The sequence below is a fragment of the Doryrhamphus excisus genome, chromosome 19, assembly GCF_030265055.1.
Source record: "Doryrhamphus excisus isolate RoL2022-K1 chromosome 19, RoL_Dexc_1.0, whole genome shotgun sequence".
In the NCBI taxonomy this organism is placed as follows: Eukaryota; Metazoa; Chordata; class Actinopteri; order Syngnathiformes; family Syngnathidae; genus Doryrhamphus; species Doryrhamphus excisus.
In genome coordinates, this window is record NC_080484.1 from 4,545,615 (window position 1) to 4,561,570 (window position 15,956).

A 15,956-nucleotide genomic window follows, 5' to 3' on the forward strand; every position below is an offset into this window, starting at 1 on the left:
CAGTCTGATCTCAATACCATTTTTTCTCCCTTAATAATAAAAAGAGTATACTATAATCTTCCATATTGGCAGCCAAATTCATTCATTCATTCAGCAGAGCATAAAAGTATCTTTCATAATAAACTTGACTTGGTTGTGAATCTAGCTCTAGCCACCACTGCATTGGTGACTCTACATGACGCTGTGATGGCCTCCGCCATCTTCTATGGTGTGGTCTGCTTTGTGGCAACAATAGCCACGTATACATGGACCCAAATATTCCAATTGCATTTGGTTTATTGGCTGAAACGGAAAGAATGTAACCTTTGTATACACCTCATTCCGAAAGTGCCAATCCGAATGAACATATAATGGGATTCCCAGGGGTGGAATATTCCTTTCCCCAATCCGATTGAGGTATCTTGTACTCATTTACATGTTAGTTCATTTATTATTGCCTGACTGAGTGACTAGTGGTGTCATTGGCTTAAGTTTTGTTGTGTTGCCTTCATGACGCCATTCATCAAATAAAATTTCAGTCGATTCTCAATTCAATAGCTGCTGCCTTATCATTTTTATGGGCTGAATTTGTAATCTTTTTTTAATGAAGTCAATTTCTATAAGCTGAAATTGTTTCATAAAATGCATTTTTTATGAGCTGATTTTTATTTTTGATTTGTATGAACCAATTTTTCTAACCAAATTTTTGTTTTTAAGGTGAATTGTTAACTCAATATTCATTCATTTTCTACCGCTTATCCTCACACGAAGGTCACTGGGGTGCTGGAGCCTATCCCAGCTGTCTTTGGGCGAGAGGCAGGGTACACCCTGGACTGGTGGCCAGCCAATCACAGGGCACATATAGACAAACAACCATTCACACTCACATTCATACCTATGGACAATTTGGAGTCACCAATTAACCTAGCATGTTTTTGGAATGTGGAAGGAAACCGGAGAAAACCCATGCATGCACAGGGAGAACATGCAAACACACAGAGATGGCTGAGGATGGAATTGAACCTGGGTCTCCTAGCTGTGAGGCCTGCATGCTAACCTCTCTCACAGTGCAGCCCTATTGACTGAATATTTTAATAAAAAACAAACACGTGCTTCTAGTCTGCACGGTGTTGGAGTGGTTAGCATGTTGGGAATACAGTCAGGGGGTCGGAAAGTCCTGGCTTCGATTATCCACTTTTGCACCTTTGGATGTTTTCTCCGGGTACTCCGGTTTCCTCCCACATTCCAAAAACATGCTAGGTTAATTGGCCACTCCAAATTGTCCATAGGTATGAATGTGAGTGTGAATGGTTGTTTGTCTATATATGCCCTGTGATTGGCTGGCCACCAGTCCAGAGTGTACCCCTCCTCTCGACAGCTGGGATAGGCTCCAGCGAGGATAAGCGTCATAGAAAATGGACTTTGCTTCTTTAAAAAAAAAAATTCTTTAATTTTATATAAAATTATGCTGAAAAATCAAATCACCAAATTCAAACCAAAAAGAAATGAGTTTCATAAGTATCTAAAAAAAATGTTTGGCAATAAACAAATCACACATCAAGATGCATTTTTTTGCCTTTTATTAGTGTGATGGAAAAAATCAAGCAAAGCAAGGATAAAAGGCTCTAATATGCTATATAATATATAAATATTGAAAATAAACTAGTGAGGATTAGCATGTAAACATTCTTTACAACAGTGTGCTAATGCTAATACACTTCAATGCTGGAACAGTACTGGCCAGGAGCTTCTGATAATAATAATAATAGTAATTATAACAATATGATTATTACATGTAAAAAAAAATTTTTTCATGCAGATCGTCTTAAAAAAAAAAGAGAAAATGTCAGTGAGTTTGGTGTAGAAAAGTAGCAAATGTTTGACGACGTGACTGACGTGCACTGTTCAGCTTCAGAGTGCACGTGGACAGGAAGTGACATCATGGCTGGGATGTTTATGTTTGACACTCGAGCTCCTCTTGATTCAGGTTGGACCACAGAACCGGAGCTCTCTGAAGTCACCTTGGTAACCACGGTAACCACAACTGGATTTGTCCATTCACCCACCAACGTTTCTCCAAGTGGTCTGACGACCAGAACCGCCGTACCTCTTTCCCTTCCAGAGGCGTAGAGGACATTACCTGGTTGCTAGGTTTGATCCAAACCTGATCCGAGCCGTGTTCCGGTTCCATGTCGGGTGGCTAACAGTCTAGCAAAGGCACCGCCGTAGACCCGCACAGGAAGAGAGCTAGCCGGGTGGCACTCGCGGCTCTATCTTGAGCGAGAGCTCGTAGAGAGTGTCCTCGTCCATCACCTGCGTCTTGTCCAGCAGGAAGTGGGTCACCTGGAGGCGGGACGGAAGGTGTCAATCAAAGTCATGAAATGCAGGCCTGTAGATCTCACCTTGGCCTGGTGCTCGATCCTGTAAGGAGCTTGCTGGAACTGACGGATCTCGCGGATGATGTGACAGATCTGACGCACAAACACGAGCACCTTAAAAACACCTGCACGGTTGCCAAGCAACACACAACGGCTTTACCATCCTCATCTTGGAGAAGTTGACCAGGCCGTCCTGCGTGAAGTTAGGTGTTCCCTCCTCGATGAAGGCCAGGTCAGTCAGGTACATGCCCAGGTAGGGAACGCACGGGGGGTTGCAGCTGCGCACACACACGCACACACACGTAAGAACCGCCCTGGACAGGCTGAGCATGCTAATGTTGCGTTAGCAGCATTTACTTCTTCAACGTCTCTCTGAGGTTCTTGAAGCGTCCCTCAGACGAGACGGTCCTCTGCAGACGTTCCATCAGCGCCCTCGTCTGCAGCAGAAGACATGAACATCGCAGTGTTTCCCGTACATACGTTCTTTCCTTGTGGTGGCCCGCCACAGATACATTTGGACCGCCACAAATAGATGTGGTGCTAACTGCTTGGCCATTGCCTTCCGACAGCGTCCGTGAAAACCACATGCATTTTGACCAATGATGCAAATTGGGCGATGTCACCTGCAGTGTACCTAATGAATTGACCAGTGAGCATATGTGTTCTGACCTGTTTGCAGACTTTGACCCACGTCTTCTTGAGCCTGTAGATGGCGCTGCGATTGAGGGCGGAGGTGATCTCCAGGACGCCGTTGTAGTTGTTGAGGCAACGACAGATGTCGGCAACCGCCAGCCACTTCTCGATGGCGCCGGCCCGAGAACCCACGTCGGCCTGGGTCATGATCTGGGACGCCACCAGGTTGCTCATCTGAGGAGGGGGCAGGGCATCACATTTGATTTATACCTTAATAGTATTAGTACTATTAATTACTAGTACTATTATAGTAGTACTAGAATGCAAGTATTCCTCAGGTTTTGGGGGAAATCATTTTCTTCTAGTATTTGCTATGATAATGTAATATGTCTACTATTTAAACTTTATGGTAAGTGACTGTTCTATTGCAGCCCGGGGCGCAGATTGATTTTTTTGATGAGCACATTCTATTAATACAATTCAACAAAAAAGAACAACAGCAAAACTTGAAAAAAAGATTAAAAAAATAGGAATGGGGCATAAAGAGGTGTAATACACAGAATGAGCACAAGAGGGAGACAGCTACCATTAGGTGAAGCTCTTTCTTTAATTGAAGAAACATTTGTTAATAAAGTTATTTTTATAAAAACGCACTTTTTTATAATTACAATTTAACCAAAAACCACAATACCAAAACTTGAAAAAAGATCAAAGAATGAGAGTGGGGCCGAGAGAGATGTGATACTCAGTATGACCACAAGAGGGGGAAAAAGCAACCATTAGCTGCAGCTCACAAGTAACATGTAAATTATATATATTTTTAATGCTTTGTTAAAGTTTTTTTACGTCATTTTTATTATAAAAATTGTCCCTTGTTGAGCACATTCTATAAATAAACAAACCACAACAGCAAAGCTAAGAAAAGATCAAAGCAAGAATGGGGCATAAAGGTGTGATGACCACAAAAGGGAGACAAAGCAACATTTCGGTGGAGCTTTTTTTTTTTTTGAATTGAAGCACATGTAAATTATATATATTTTTAATGCTTGCTTAAAAATGTTACTATTTTTTATAAAAATGTACTTTGTTGAGTACATTCCATAAACAAACAAAAAACAACTTTTTAAAAGTTCAAAAGAATGAGAACAGGGCAGTAAACGGTGTAATACACAGTATGAGCACTAGAGGGAGACCAAGCAACCTTTTGTATTGAATGTAAACGATATTGAACTCACATTGTTAAAGTGCTGGCTGGTTTTCATGATGTAAGGAGTCTTCTCTGTCTTATCCACCTTCATCCAGCCTTGGCCCAGGAACTCCCTGAAGGAACAATCAATGGATCTCAGGTCAGTTGCACACTATTACAAAATGCTGTAAGCTACTTGATTTACACAACCCAATACTTGCTGTGTTGTGTTCTTTAGAATTATGTCATAAGTGAGCTCAAAAAATTCGGACTGCGGTCTCTCCAATGACCACCAGAGAGCAGCAGAGGACCTATGTTTCTGATGAAGCTATTGATGATGATCTGTAATATTACGCACTCATAAGGAATACTCCTGAAGACAATGTGGTCTAGTAAGGTGATCTGCTCTGCCAGCTCCATGGCGGACAGTGACTCAAAACACTCCGCCTTTGGATTCTCCGTCTACACACACACACACACACACACACACACACACACACACACACACAGTAACAATGATGATACATACACAATAATAAATAAGCTATATAGGGAGGGGCTAGATGTTAAAATGGAGGTCTTCTTACCGCGATGAAGTGAAGAAGAGGACAACTTTTCTGTTCCATTATCATCATCATCATCATCATCATGAGAACATGGAGTAATTAACTTGTTAGACATGTGTGAGTATTAACATTGTTCCATTTTTGAAAAAGATGATTTTAGTACCAGCTATGACAATCTAAATCTCACTGTTCAGTCTCTTTTCCGGAAGTGACGTGATGGGAGTACGTCGCTATCATGGAATAGTGTTTATGTAAAGAAGACATGACTTGCTCTGTTCACTCGGATACTGTGAACAACCAGCAGCAACACAACGTTTTTGGCATGGCTATTTTGAAGAAAAATATACTGAACCAAGTAGACCATCCACCTGGAGTTTGTTTACTCTGCTTTAGCTGGGAGGTGTCACCCCGATGACATCAATCCCGGGAAGGAGGATGAACAGCAAGCTCGCTAGCTCATGGGTGGCGCCATCAACTATAAATGTCATGTTTGTGAATTTGCAATGATCGACACCCACCATTTGCAAAATGTCTTCGATCTTCAGCTGAGCGTCGTCTTGTTCTTCTTGAGAAAGAGCACTGAAAGAGAGGAAGGAGCGTCGTAGACTTCCGTCACGTTTACGGCGGCAGGGAAGACAAAGATCCGAACCTTAGGATGTTTGTGGTGGCTTTCCTCTCCTGGGGCAGCAGGTCCGGATCCCGCAGCACCTCCTCCAGGAGGCTCACCACGCCCACCTTCAGCTCACTGTTGCTGTCAAAGTCCTGCAGGTGAAGAGGACATGTTTTAAATGTTTCTTTTCCATCTGACCATATTTCCATATAACCTTTTACATAATCCCTCATTTACGACAGTTGACTGCTTCCAGACAGACCATAATAAGTCAATTTACACAAAGTAGGTTTCCTTATACATACATTTAATATTTCACCTTCTAAATACATTTTCTAACATTATTAGAGCAACTCTACCTATTACCCAATATAGTAGACATAAGAGAAAATAAGATGAATAAGATCTACAAAACCTATGTACAGCCTTCTAAATATACTTTTTAACATTATTAGAGCCCACTAGAATGAAGTGAAATGAAATAACACCCCTATGGTCAAGTTTACACTATTATTACCCAATACTGTAGACATTATAAGAGAAAATAAGACACCTTAAGATATAGAAGACCTGTTTACGACATTCTAAATTGGCTTTTTAAAATGATGAGACAAGTATTACACAAGTATTCCAATTGCACTGGAAGACCACCGGACGTCGGGGTCCAGACAAGTGGGCGGGTCTCACCTGCGAGTGCTTGGAGACCCAGTGACGCAGCACGTTGAGGACCCTGTTGGTGGCCGCCCTGCGGATGATGAACTCCTTGTCGCAGGATTTCTCAGAGCTGCTGAAAGCTGCAAGACAAGGACCAGACCTCAGCGTTTGCTGTCCCTTCTACCCGTGCGTCCTCCACCACGTGTCACTCACCCTGAGCGCTGCCGTGGCCTGCAGCGGCCGTGGCGATGGCGAAGGCCGAGGCAGGCGACATGGCGCAGCGGGAGTTGTCCCCAGAAGAAGACGCTGTGAGGACAGGAAAATGGGAATAAACCCCTGCAGGACAAGACTCCATCTTGTGCCGTTCACAAAGAGAGTAACCAGGAAATGAAAGCTTGACCTGATACCTCCTGCTTGTCTGTATCGCATGTGTCTGGGCGTGGACGGCGACCGACAAGGCGAGACGTCTCCTGACTCGCTGCTGGCTGGAGCTTCTGGGATGAACTTGTCCAGAGATACGGTCTCCAGGACAACTGTGAAGGATACAAAAGGGGGAGGAGCCACACATTCAACATGAGAACACTTAATTGATTGGTTGAGTGACCCAATACTTTCGGACGCACCTCTACGGATGCTGCGCCTCAGTTTCCCACAGAAGGCGTCGATGCGAGGCAGCTCGCCGCTGACGTCCTCGCCTGGCCCTGGGCTTAGTTCAGGCGAGCTGGGACCCCGACTGAGATCCAGGGGGGCCTTGGTGGCGACAGGGGGCGGAGAGGACATCCCTGAGGTGTGGGGCAGGCTGGGCGAGCGGGTGGCGGTGGGCGGCGGCGAGGAGAACCCCGAGAGTGGGCGGGTGGCGGTGGGCGGCGGGGAGAAGGAGAGGGCGGGGCCGTAAGCGGAAGTGGGGGAGCTGGCGGCGGAGGAGGACGGGGTGGCGGACAGGTCCAGAGCCTTGGAGCCGATGGGGGAGCTGAGGGATAGTTTGCGGCAGTGGACGGGGGAGGAGGTGCGGGAGGGGATGGAGAGCGGGGGAGGCGAGGAGAACTTGCGGCACAGTCTGGGGGATTTGTTGTTGAGGGGGTCCATCCCCCAGGAGCCCTGGTTGGTGGCGAAGAAGAGCTCCAGAGACCTGAGGGACACAACAGGACGTGTGACTGGTGGACAGGGGAATTTCCCCGGGGGGGTCGGGAGCGAGGTGTTTTTACTTGGACTGATCCAGAGCCAGCTGAGTGATCTTCAAACTGTAGTCGGGACAGAGGGACATGATGGACAGACGGTCACATGAGTGCTGCTCAATCCTGGGGGGGACGAGGACACCGGCCACGGGACACAACATGAGAATGGTGATGGTGATGGTGATGATTGACATGAGGACCAAACTGGGACTGAAGGACGTTTACGCGACAAAAAAAAAAATCTGTTGGGGAACCTGTCTCGCAGTCCATGCTTTTAAGGGGGACCCATTAGGATTCTTCCTCTTCTCTGATCTATAAATGTAGTTAGAATGTAACAGAGGAGCGGGCTTCCTTATATGGGCGTGGCTGTAAGACAGATAAGCTCGCTGCCCTCCCTCAAGCTCTCCTTTTCTGTTTACGTTGCTAGCAATGGCTCGTTAGGGAAAGACGCCACCATCAGGCACAAGTGGTTGGAGTTCCTGATTCCCTACCAGCAAAATAAATGCATTTTAATCTGTTAACATTTCACACTGGACTGTTTTGTGAACATAGGCTAGTATGCAGCTGGACTAGCCGACAAACTTGCTGAAGCCTGACATAAGCGGTAAATTTATCATTGTCCTGTGTTTATTTTTTGTAAGTCATGTAGCAAAAGTGCTTGTCTGTGTAGCATTATAGAGTGTGCATACAGGGAGCTGTGTTGCTAATCGCTAATTAGTGGCTCTACCCCAGTTTTTTAAACTCTGGGAGTCCCGCAAAACACATTAGAACAGACCGTTTTCGCAGAAATCACAAAATCCAGAGACATACAGCTGAATAGGTGCAGATTCTGGAAGACCTAGAAAGCTTTCTGTGCTGGTTATTGTGTGTAGCTGCTCTATAGGAGTCCACAAGTCAATACAAAGGGCCGAAAAATGAGCATAATAGGTCCCCTTTAAAAACAAGACTGGCATCATGGAATTTAGGGGTGTCCAAAATCCCTTGGCTATTTTTTAATTGGCCCACGGCACATAAAAATATATGCTTTTAATGGAAAATCAGTCATCAGTCATATAACAAGCAAAGGTCATCATTTTACAAAAATAACATGATATATGAATAACATTAATATTATGAGGGAAAATAATGTAATTTTAGTCATGTAGACTTGAAATATTAAAGAAAAAAAAATTTAAAAAATATTTTGATATGAGAAACATAAATAAACCATTTTGGAACATGCATTATAGGACTCTAGTTAAAGTATGGCATTGAAGTCGTAATATGAGGAAAGAATGAGGGGTTACCTGACAGGTATGGAGGTGAAGGGCTTCCTGTAGATGTCGGCCAGCTTGTCGATGACCACGGCAGCGGTGGTGAAGATCCTGTAGGTGTGCAGGAAAGTGTTGAGGAAGTCGATGGACAGGAAGCGCAGGTCGGTCAGGCGCTCCAGCAGACGCTCCACGCTGGCGTAGCGGATCTGCGGCACCTTGCACGAGTTGAGCGTTTTGCTGAAGCAGATGTCCACGTCGTCCTTGTGCAGGCGGGCGTCCGACCTGCGGGGTCAGGTTCATTCATAGAGGATGAAGATACCTCATGTGGATTCTACGAGATCATTGGACGAGTGGAAGAGCCATCTTACTTGATCATGTGAGGCACCGAAACTTTGGAGTTCTCCTCAAAGACGCTGGTCATCAGGCCGTTACAGCGGATGTTGTCGATGCACTGAGATAAAAAATGAACCATGAGGAGTCTGCTGGTGTCTCCATCCCATAGTTTGCTCACCTGACTGATATCACTGGTCCAAGCCGCCTTCTCCTGACGGGAAGGAGCCAGGAGCACCACGGAGAAGGTCTGGCCATCAGGAGGCTCCACCACGATTTTAAACTCCAGGTGGCTGAAGCCTTGACCTGCCGCGTTGTCTGCAAAACACAAAACGCTCAAGAGGCGACTTGAAGATGTTTAGAAATGACATTCGATGAAGATGCTCACAGTCTTCATCGCTGGCGTCCAGTTCTTCAACGAGCGTACACTCCATGAGGGACAACGCTCCTCCTTGCTGCGAACACAAACGTATGTGGGAGTGAGAACACTCGCCGGTATGAATGCTAGTTTGGGCTGGAGGAACGTGGTGTCCACCTTGAGAAGGTGAAGTTTCCCTCCAGACGTTCTGGTGCAGATGAGAAAGTGTTTGGTGAAGAGGAAGCACTGGCGCTCTCCTTCCTTCCTGAGCGAGAGCGAGCCCAGGCGAACTTTACTCAGCATCCCTCGCTCGCTGCTGGACGGCAGCTGGATGAGAGACCCTGTCGGTGAGAGACCGTCATGAGCTTCCGAGGACGATCCTGCTCGCAGCGACTAGGGGGGCACAGCTAGGTGGCGCGTGAAAACCAAGATGGAGGATGATGCTCTTTCCACCTTGTCTGACGAAGGTCTGGCTGGTGTCCAGCAGGATGTCGCAGCCCTCCACGATCATCCTCTCGATGGCCAGGTTCTTGCGGATGTTCTCGGTGTCGCTCACCTCGTCGTGCATCATCCTGACAACACAGCCACTCGTCAGCGTCGCCCCGCCGCACCCCCAAACGTGCGCCATCTTACTTGGACAGCTCCTCCAGTTTGGATTTGGCAAACTCCAGACTCTTTCGCTCCACGTGCTCGTGAGGCGTGTGAGCCAGCAGCTCGTGGAGAGTGATGATGTAGCGAGGGATCTGCAACAGGAACGCGCTCACTCAACAAACGCAAAGATGTTCCACCCCCGTCCCGTAGGTGGCAGTACAGTAACCCCTTCGTTATCACGGATAATCTTTTCCCGACCGGGATAAGATCATTTACGGCACCTGGAACATGGGATAGGTGAGGAAGGTCTCCAGCATGCGTCCTTCGCAGGCGGCGTTGGCCTCGTACTGTTTGAGCAGCTTGTCAAAGTCCCGGTTCTGCTTGCAGTTGGCCAGAACCTGCAGGCTGTACTGGTGGTTGCGTACAAACTCCTGGTAGATGTTCAGCATGGGCAGCAGGATGTCAAAGAGGTCGGCTGGAGGGCAAAGAGGACAAGATGGAGTCGGATGAAGCGGCGGCGTGACGTGGAAGCGCTCACCTAGGACCAGCGTGGGCCAGTTGGCGATGCGAGCTTTGAGGCCTTGGTGGAAGATCTCGTGCAGGAACATGATGGTCTCACTGGAAAGGACAAGGTGGGGGATGAGCGTCCCGTTGCTGGCGTGGAGGTGAGCGTGGCGAAGGTACCTGTTGAGGAAGATGCTGCTGACGTCGTCGTGGCTGATGGGCGGCTTCTTAGAGCTGGCGGCCATGCGCAGCGGCCTGAGGAAGCAGTTGACCAGGATGGAGAGCTGGTGGACGTATTCCGTCTCGGCCTCCACCATGGTGAAGACGATCTGGTTCCTCTTCCTCATGCTCTCGGCGTGCGGCGAGCAGATGTAGTCCTGCACGATGATCTTCCATTTCCGGCGGCACAGCCAACCACGCATGAAGCCCTGCACCTACGCACACGCAACACGTCTGACTCCGCCCACATCCGTCTCCCGACACCCACGGCTTACCTTCTTGATTTTTTTGATGTCCGGGTCTTCCTCGTCTTGGTTGTTCTGGTTGGGCCACAGGCGCTCCTTGGTCCTGTTCAGCAACACGATCTGGACACAAGACATTAGCATTAGCATTAGCATTAGCATTAGCTTCAGCATACTACAGCGTACCTCTGACTTCAGCCTCTCAATCTCTGTGTCCTGGTCCTCCAGCTGAGTGCGAAGCTGATTGGCTGCGATCTTCTCTGTCTCCATGATCTGGACCAGGTGAATGTACTTCTGCATGAGGATCTCACGCTCCACAATGATGTCAGAGTAGCTGAACAGAGGGACGGAGAGACACTGTGACACTCAGTAACTCACAGTTTGACACTGTAACAGACTATTCCTACATTACTTCCTATGTGAGAAGTGCTTTGGTTACATAAAAAGTCATGTCATTACATTTTCATCATGCGCCACTGTTTCCCATAGATTCACTTATTTGTGGCGGCCCGCCATAGACACATTTGGACCACCACAGATAAATAGATATGGCACGACCTTTTTTTATTTTTAGATTCAGGGGCACCTGTGCACCCTCACTCACAACTTTGCATGATGGCCAATTATGCAAATTAAACAATGACATCATCAGGAGGCAACCTAACACCACAGATAGATTGCAGTCCCGTGTGAATCACGCTTTGCTTCATAGAGACATAAACACAAGTACATTTTACACATATTTTCAAATGAAAATATACATTTATAAGAGGGATTTCCTCCTAAATGTGCTAAAAGTAAAGAGCAGCAAAACAAAAGGTTGCAGGACGAGGAGATAAAAATAGGAGAAGCAGCGACAGAAGGCCAGCTTCAGTGTGTGATGTAAGCAGAGTGGCTATAAAGCACCAGTGTGACCTAAATGTCAAGCGCTCCGAGCGGAACACACACATGCACACGTGCACGCACGCACGGCTATGCACGCTTTAAACAACACTGCTGTGTTTGTGTGGAATGTATTTCGGCATAAAACAGCAGAAGAAGATAAACACTAAATGAATATTGAAGATGGACGTTATTAACATGTACCAAGCTCAAGCCTAAACGCAATGAATATTTATGAAAGGAAAAGTCAGATTTAGTCGTATTTAAGAGAATATTTTTGCATGTAAAACTAATGGACCACTGTTTATGTGCACAATTATGAATTTGTTGTAGTCAGAATGCAATTTTGACTCTTGAATTACGCTTGTGTGCCTCACAGCGCTCCATTTCCTTGGATTTGACTGGTTTCAGTCTGTCCGGTACAGATAAATATGTATTATTATACTATCATTTCTCAAGAGTATCATCATCATCATCAAGGGGAGGACTCACCTGGCCTGCTGGATGCACTCCACCCACTCATTACAGTCGGATTCCTCCTCAGTGCGGAGCTCCAGAGGTTTCTGACCGTCATGGCCGAACACCACCAGGAAGTAGTGCTGCAGAGACAGAGAGGTCATGTGACTCAAGCACAATCTCACATATTTACACGTCAGATGTTCGTCTATTGTGTTGTCCCCTCAGAAATAAATTTCATCTCAACTTCCTTCCACTGACTCTTCAATGTCATTTTGCTGCATCTATATCACATCGGACTTCCTGTATCACACCTTACTTCCTGAATCGCAATCACTTCCTGAATCGCAATCATTTCCTGTATCACATCTTACTTCCTCAATCGCAATCATTTCCTGTATCACATCTTACTTCCTCAATCACAATCATTTCCTGTATCACTCCTTACTTCCTGAATCATAATCACTTTCTGTACAGCACCTTACTTCCTGAATCACAATCACTTCCTGTATCACACCTTACTTCCTGAATCCCAATCACTGAACTGCACTTTTTGGGGAATTATCACAATCACAATATGATCAGTGTCATTGGGACACACCTATTTCGACTAGGAAGCCCTTTAAAAAAATCTCTAACAACATTGCATGGTTTGATATCCATGCTGTGATCATGCATTAACACGTACCCCGATGGTAACATGTAATAGTTGCAGTATCGTGTCGTATTTTCATGATTTAAAACACTACCCACACTTCTTTTCGAAGCGCATTGATACACGTACTTATAGATACAGCGACAACACTTCGATGTCCGCTCTCCTTGGGATGGCTGTGTCTTCCAGCACGTGATGTGTGCTCCAATTCTCAGGTAAAAAATGCTGACGGCAAACGAGCATCTTGTTGAGTCTCTGTAGCGAAATGTTTATCTACTCGGTTAGCGACGCATTGCACTAGTCCACCAGCTAAAAATAGTTTTTCATGTTAGCCGCTACAATAATAATATCACTACACCTTGGTTAATATACAAGACGGTTATGGAAATGGAACACTATTTTTTGTGAGGGCTCTCGCCAAAATAGGTATTTCCCAAACCGTCCGTTGTTAGCTAGCTTATATTAACTTGGTTTCTCGTGCTAGAATGCACATGAAAGGGAAAGAAATATGTGTCAATGTTTCACAGAAGGATTGTGAATGATGGGCTAAATTCCAAAAAGAGTGAAGTTCAACTTTAAGGTTCAATACTTTTTCAAAACAGAAAATGTATCAACTTCCTACGAGATGGAGCAACATGTTAGTAAAGAAGGATGGAAACAAGAAGGGAAATGAACAAGGTTGAAACACTTTTAGAGCCTTTTGCCACACTTGATGAAGATAGTAGTAAAGTGTAGTAATGATGTAACCATAAATAAGCAGGAGAGAGACACTTGCTAGCGTGTGCCGGCGTCGGACCAGCGGGAGGCTTAAAGGCTTGTTTGTGTGTGTGTTGTGCTTACATAACCAACAAGGCTTGTACAGCTCCTTTGCTTCGCTAATGCGGCTTCCCTGGCAGCCGGCAGGATTTAAGCTGGAGGACAACAATGACACACACACACACACACCCGGGCAGCAGTCACAGGTCACACCCCTGCTCGCTGCTTAGCCACGCCCCCCTCTTTTGCTAAGCTGATGTCTGCCAGGAACACACTTTGCTCCAAGTCACATGACGCTAATGAGCCTAACAACAGCAACAACGTTACCTGTCATGTTCTTAGCTTTACACAGCAATCTGTGTCCAAGCTGGTCGCCATGGAAACATCATCCATACTGACTCCACAAACAGGAAGAGAAAAGTTAGAGGCTTCTGTGAAGATGTTCTCCACTGGGGAGGTCAGAGGTCACTGATGTTGGCTCTGCTGGAGTTCTTCCACACCAAACTTTTCCAAGCGTGCCTTTCCGTTTCATATTGTCACCAGGCCAACGACAACCGGACTCAAACATCATTAGTCAGTCCCCCATAGAAGACAACAAGTCGTCTCACAGTTGAATGTTTTCATTATACCATGTGATGATGTCACTTCCTTTTAACGTCTTTCACGTCAAAGCATCCTTCGCATATTTTAGCACAACAATTAGGTTTAAAACAACAAGAGTAGTCAAGGTAGATGAATTAAGTATCAATAATGTTGATTTCAGGGGGCTGATGACGTCACAGACACAAAGCAATCACTGCCACTCATGACAAGAGGACCCACCTGCTGCTTGTCAGGAGTTTCTCTGCTGCTCAGTGACGTCACTTTGGGCGCAGTGGCGCGCTCGCACGTACACCCCTCCAGCAGGTACATGCCCGAGGGTCGCGCGCTCTGCTCGCTCTCGAAGTAGAAGAGGACGTTCTGGTAGAGCGCGAAGAACTTGTCAGTCCAGCGGCTGTTCTCCGCGCTCTTCTTGCTCAGGAAGCCGCGCTTGGCGCCCTCCTTCCGCGCCACCAGCGACAGGTAGAGCGCGTGGCCCTCGTTGTAGCGCACGCTCTTCTGCATGTCCGCCTGGAGGCTTCAGGAACCCGCGTGCGTCACACCCCCCGCCCGGACGCCGGCGAGGCTAGGAGCAGAGGCGCGCCGCTAAGGTGGCGCGTCATGGCTCCGTTCGCGGGAGGGGGGGACTAATCCGGGTTTGGCGCGGGACAGAAAGTTGCCCCGCCCTGCGTGCGCATCACGCTCACGCGCGAACCGGGTCGCCTTTTGGACTGGAGAACAGAGGACTTCTGTGGAGACAAAAAGAAGAGAATGATGTTCGCTGACAGACGGTGGAGATGAGCGCTAATCGGCTTTGACGTCCACTTAAAGAGACAGCAGCGGGGGGGGGGTCACAGGTGAGCACAAGCGGGACAAATCACAGGCGGGCTGTGGTATCACGTGACTGAAGCTCTATTTGGAGTCAAACGTTTTATTGAAAAATGGAAAAGATAATAAAAACATGGAAGTAGTAAGATTATTATTTTATTATCTCTACTAATATCTGAAATTATCAATCCAAAATCCTTTCTGGATGTCATTATGGTGTCCCTAATGAAGCGTCCACTGACTGATGTTTTTTCTGAAACTCATCCAGCCTGAAAGGACAAACAGATGTTGCTATGTGTGTGCGTGTATGAACAGATGCGTGTCCCTCACTTCTGGCCTTAGTGTTGATTGGAGGAGAAGTGGGGGCGTGGGGGTAATATGTTAGTGAGAAGTCTGTTTTGACCTCAAGTGGCGTGTCAAATTGAGGTTGTGTGCATCATGATGAACACACAAACATACGTGAAGTCCTTCGAGGGTCCAGTAGAACCCAGGCTGCTGTTCATGGGCCCATCAAGTATAGGACAACAAACCACAGGAGTTCTTAGAGGCCTCGCTGTGTCAGACTGAAGCACAGGAAGTTACTGCAACAAGACAGGACAATATGCATTATTGTGCACAATAAAAGCATTATTGCATGCATGCATGTAATCTCACTTAGACCAAATCTAAGTGAGATTTGGTCTTGGCATGAGCTGAAAAGGCTGATAAACCGGCACGTCTCGCTGCTGATTAATATGAGGCTGTGAGGGGCAGAGGGGGCAATCCCTGAGCTTTAAGGAGAGGTCAAGGACACCATCGTGTTGGATCGCGGCCTACCGCCAGATGCTCCCAAAGCCTCATGAAGGTATTAGAGGCTTCATTAAAGATTAATTATAAGCATTAGTTCAGCATACACACTACCACTATTACTACTACCATATACCCAAAAGTAGGGATACTTTGCACTATTTTTGTTTGTATGCTGAAAAAAAGCTCAATAAGAGCAATACTGACCTATGCTGCCATCTAGCGGTCCAGCGATGAACTGCAGATGATTTCCAGCGATGGAGACTACCGTGAAGTGAAAGCTCTTCAATTTGTGAGTTTGCTACACAAGTGTAAAAAGAAGGGAAGCACTTAGGA

At 46.4% G+C, this 15,956-nt stretch overlaps 1 protein-coding gene across 4 annotated transcripts; it reads right to left on the bottom strand.

Moving 5' to 3' along the window:
• Positions 1 to 1,595: 1,595 nt before the first annotated feature.
• On the bottom strand, positions 1,596 to 15,392 carry rasgrf2a (Ras protein-specific guanine nucleotide-releasing factor 2a). Of its 4 annotated transcripts, XM_058057786.1 has the most exons (30): positions 15,294 to 15,392; positions 14,250 to 14,755; positions 12,053 to 12,159; positions 10,865 to 11,012; positions 10,712 to 10,801; positions 10,398 to 10,651; positions 10,252 to 10,331; positions 9,995 to 10,188; positions 9,756 to 9,865; positions 9,576 to 9,694; positions 9,300 to 9,463; positions 9,153 to 9,219; positions 8,946 to 9,082; positions 8,803 to 8,885; positions 8,468 to 8,716; positions 7,212 to 7,304; positions 6,630 to 7,135; positions 6,414 to 6,539; positions 6,220 to 6,312; positions 6,040 to 6,146; positions 5,392 to 5,504; positions 5,261 to 5,321; positions 4,764 to 4,793; positions 4,535 to 4,638; positions 4,226 to 4,310; positions 3,027 to 3,224; positions 2,715 to 2,794; positions 2,518 to 2,635; positions 2,382 to 2,450; positions 1,596 to 2,322 (listed from the first exon to the last, which is right to left on the bottom strand). In XM_058057786.1, the coding sequence occupies exons 2-30, from the start codon at positions 14,529 to 14,531 to the stop codon at positions 2,227 to 2,229; spliced, it is 3,963 nt and encodes a 1,320-aa protein (XP_057913769.1). In that variant the 5' UTR covers positions 14,532 to 14,755; positions 15,294 to 15,392; the 3' UTR covers positions 1,596 to 2,226. The 4 variants fall into 4 exon arrangements, with proteins under 4 accessions (XP_057913769.1, XP_057913771.1, XP_057913772.1 ...); XM_058057788.1 differs by lacking the exon at positions 15,294 to 15,392 and having other exon boundaries at positions 7,212 to 7,247; positions 14,250 to 14,791; XM_058057789.1 differs by lacking the exons at positions 7,212 to 7,304; positions 15,294 to 15,392 and having other exon boundaries at positions 14,250 to 14,791.
• Positions 15,393 to 15,956: the final 564 nt, after the last annotated feature.

Excerpts from the sequence above, each read along its gene's own strand:
- rasgrf2a (XM_058057786.1), bottom strand. The coding sequence starts at position 14,531 with ATGCAGAAGAGCGTGCGCTACAACGAGGGCCACGCGCTCTACCTGTCG. Across the intron at positions 11,013-12,052 it reads GAGTGCATCCAGCAGGCCAG|CTACTCTGACATCATTGTGG; the intron begins GTGAGTCCTCCC and ends CCCTCTGTTCAG. Across the intron at positions 3,225-4,225 it reads CCAGCCAGCACTTTAACAAT|ATGAGCAACCTGGTGGCGTC; the intron begins GTGAGTTCAATA and ends CCCCCTCCTCAG.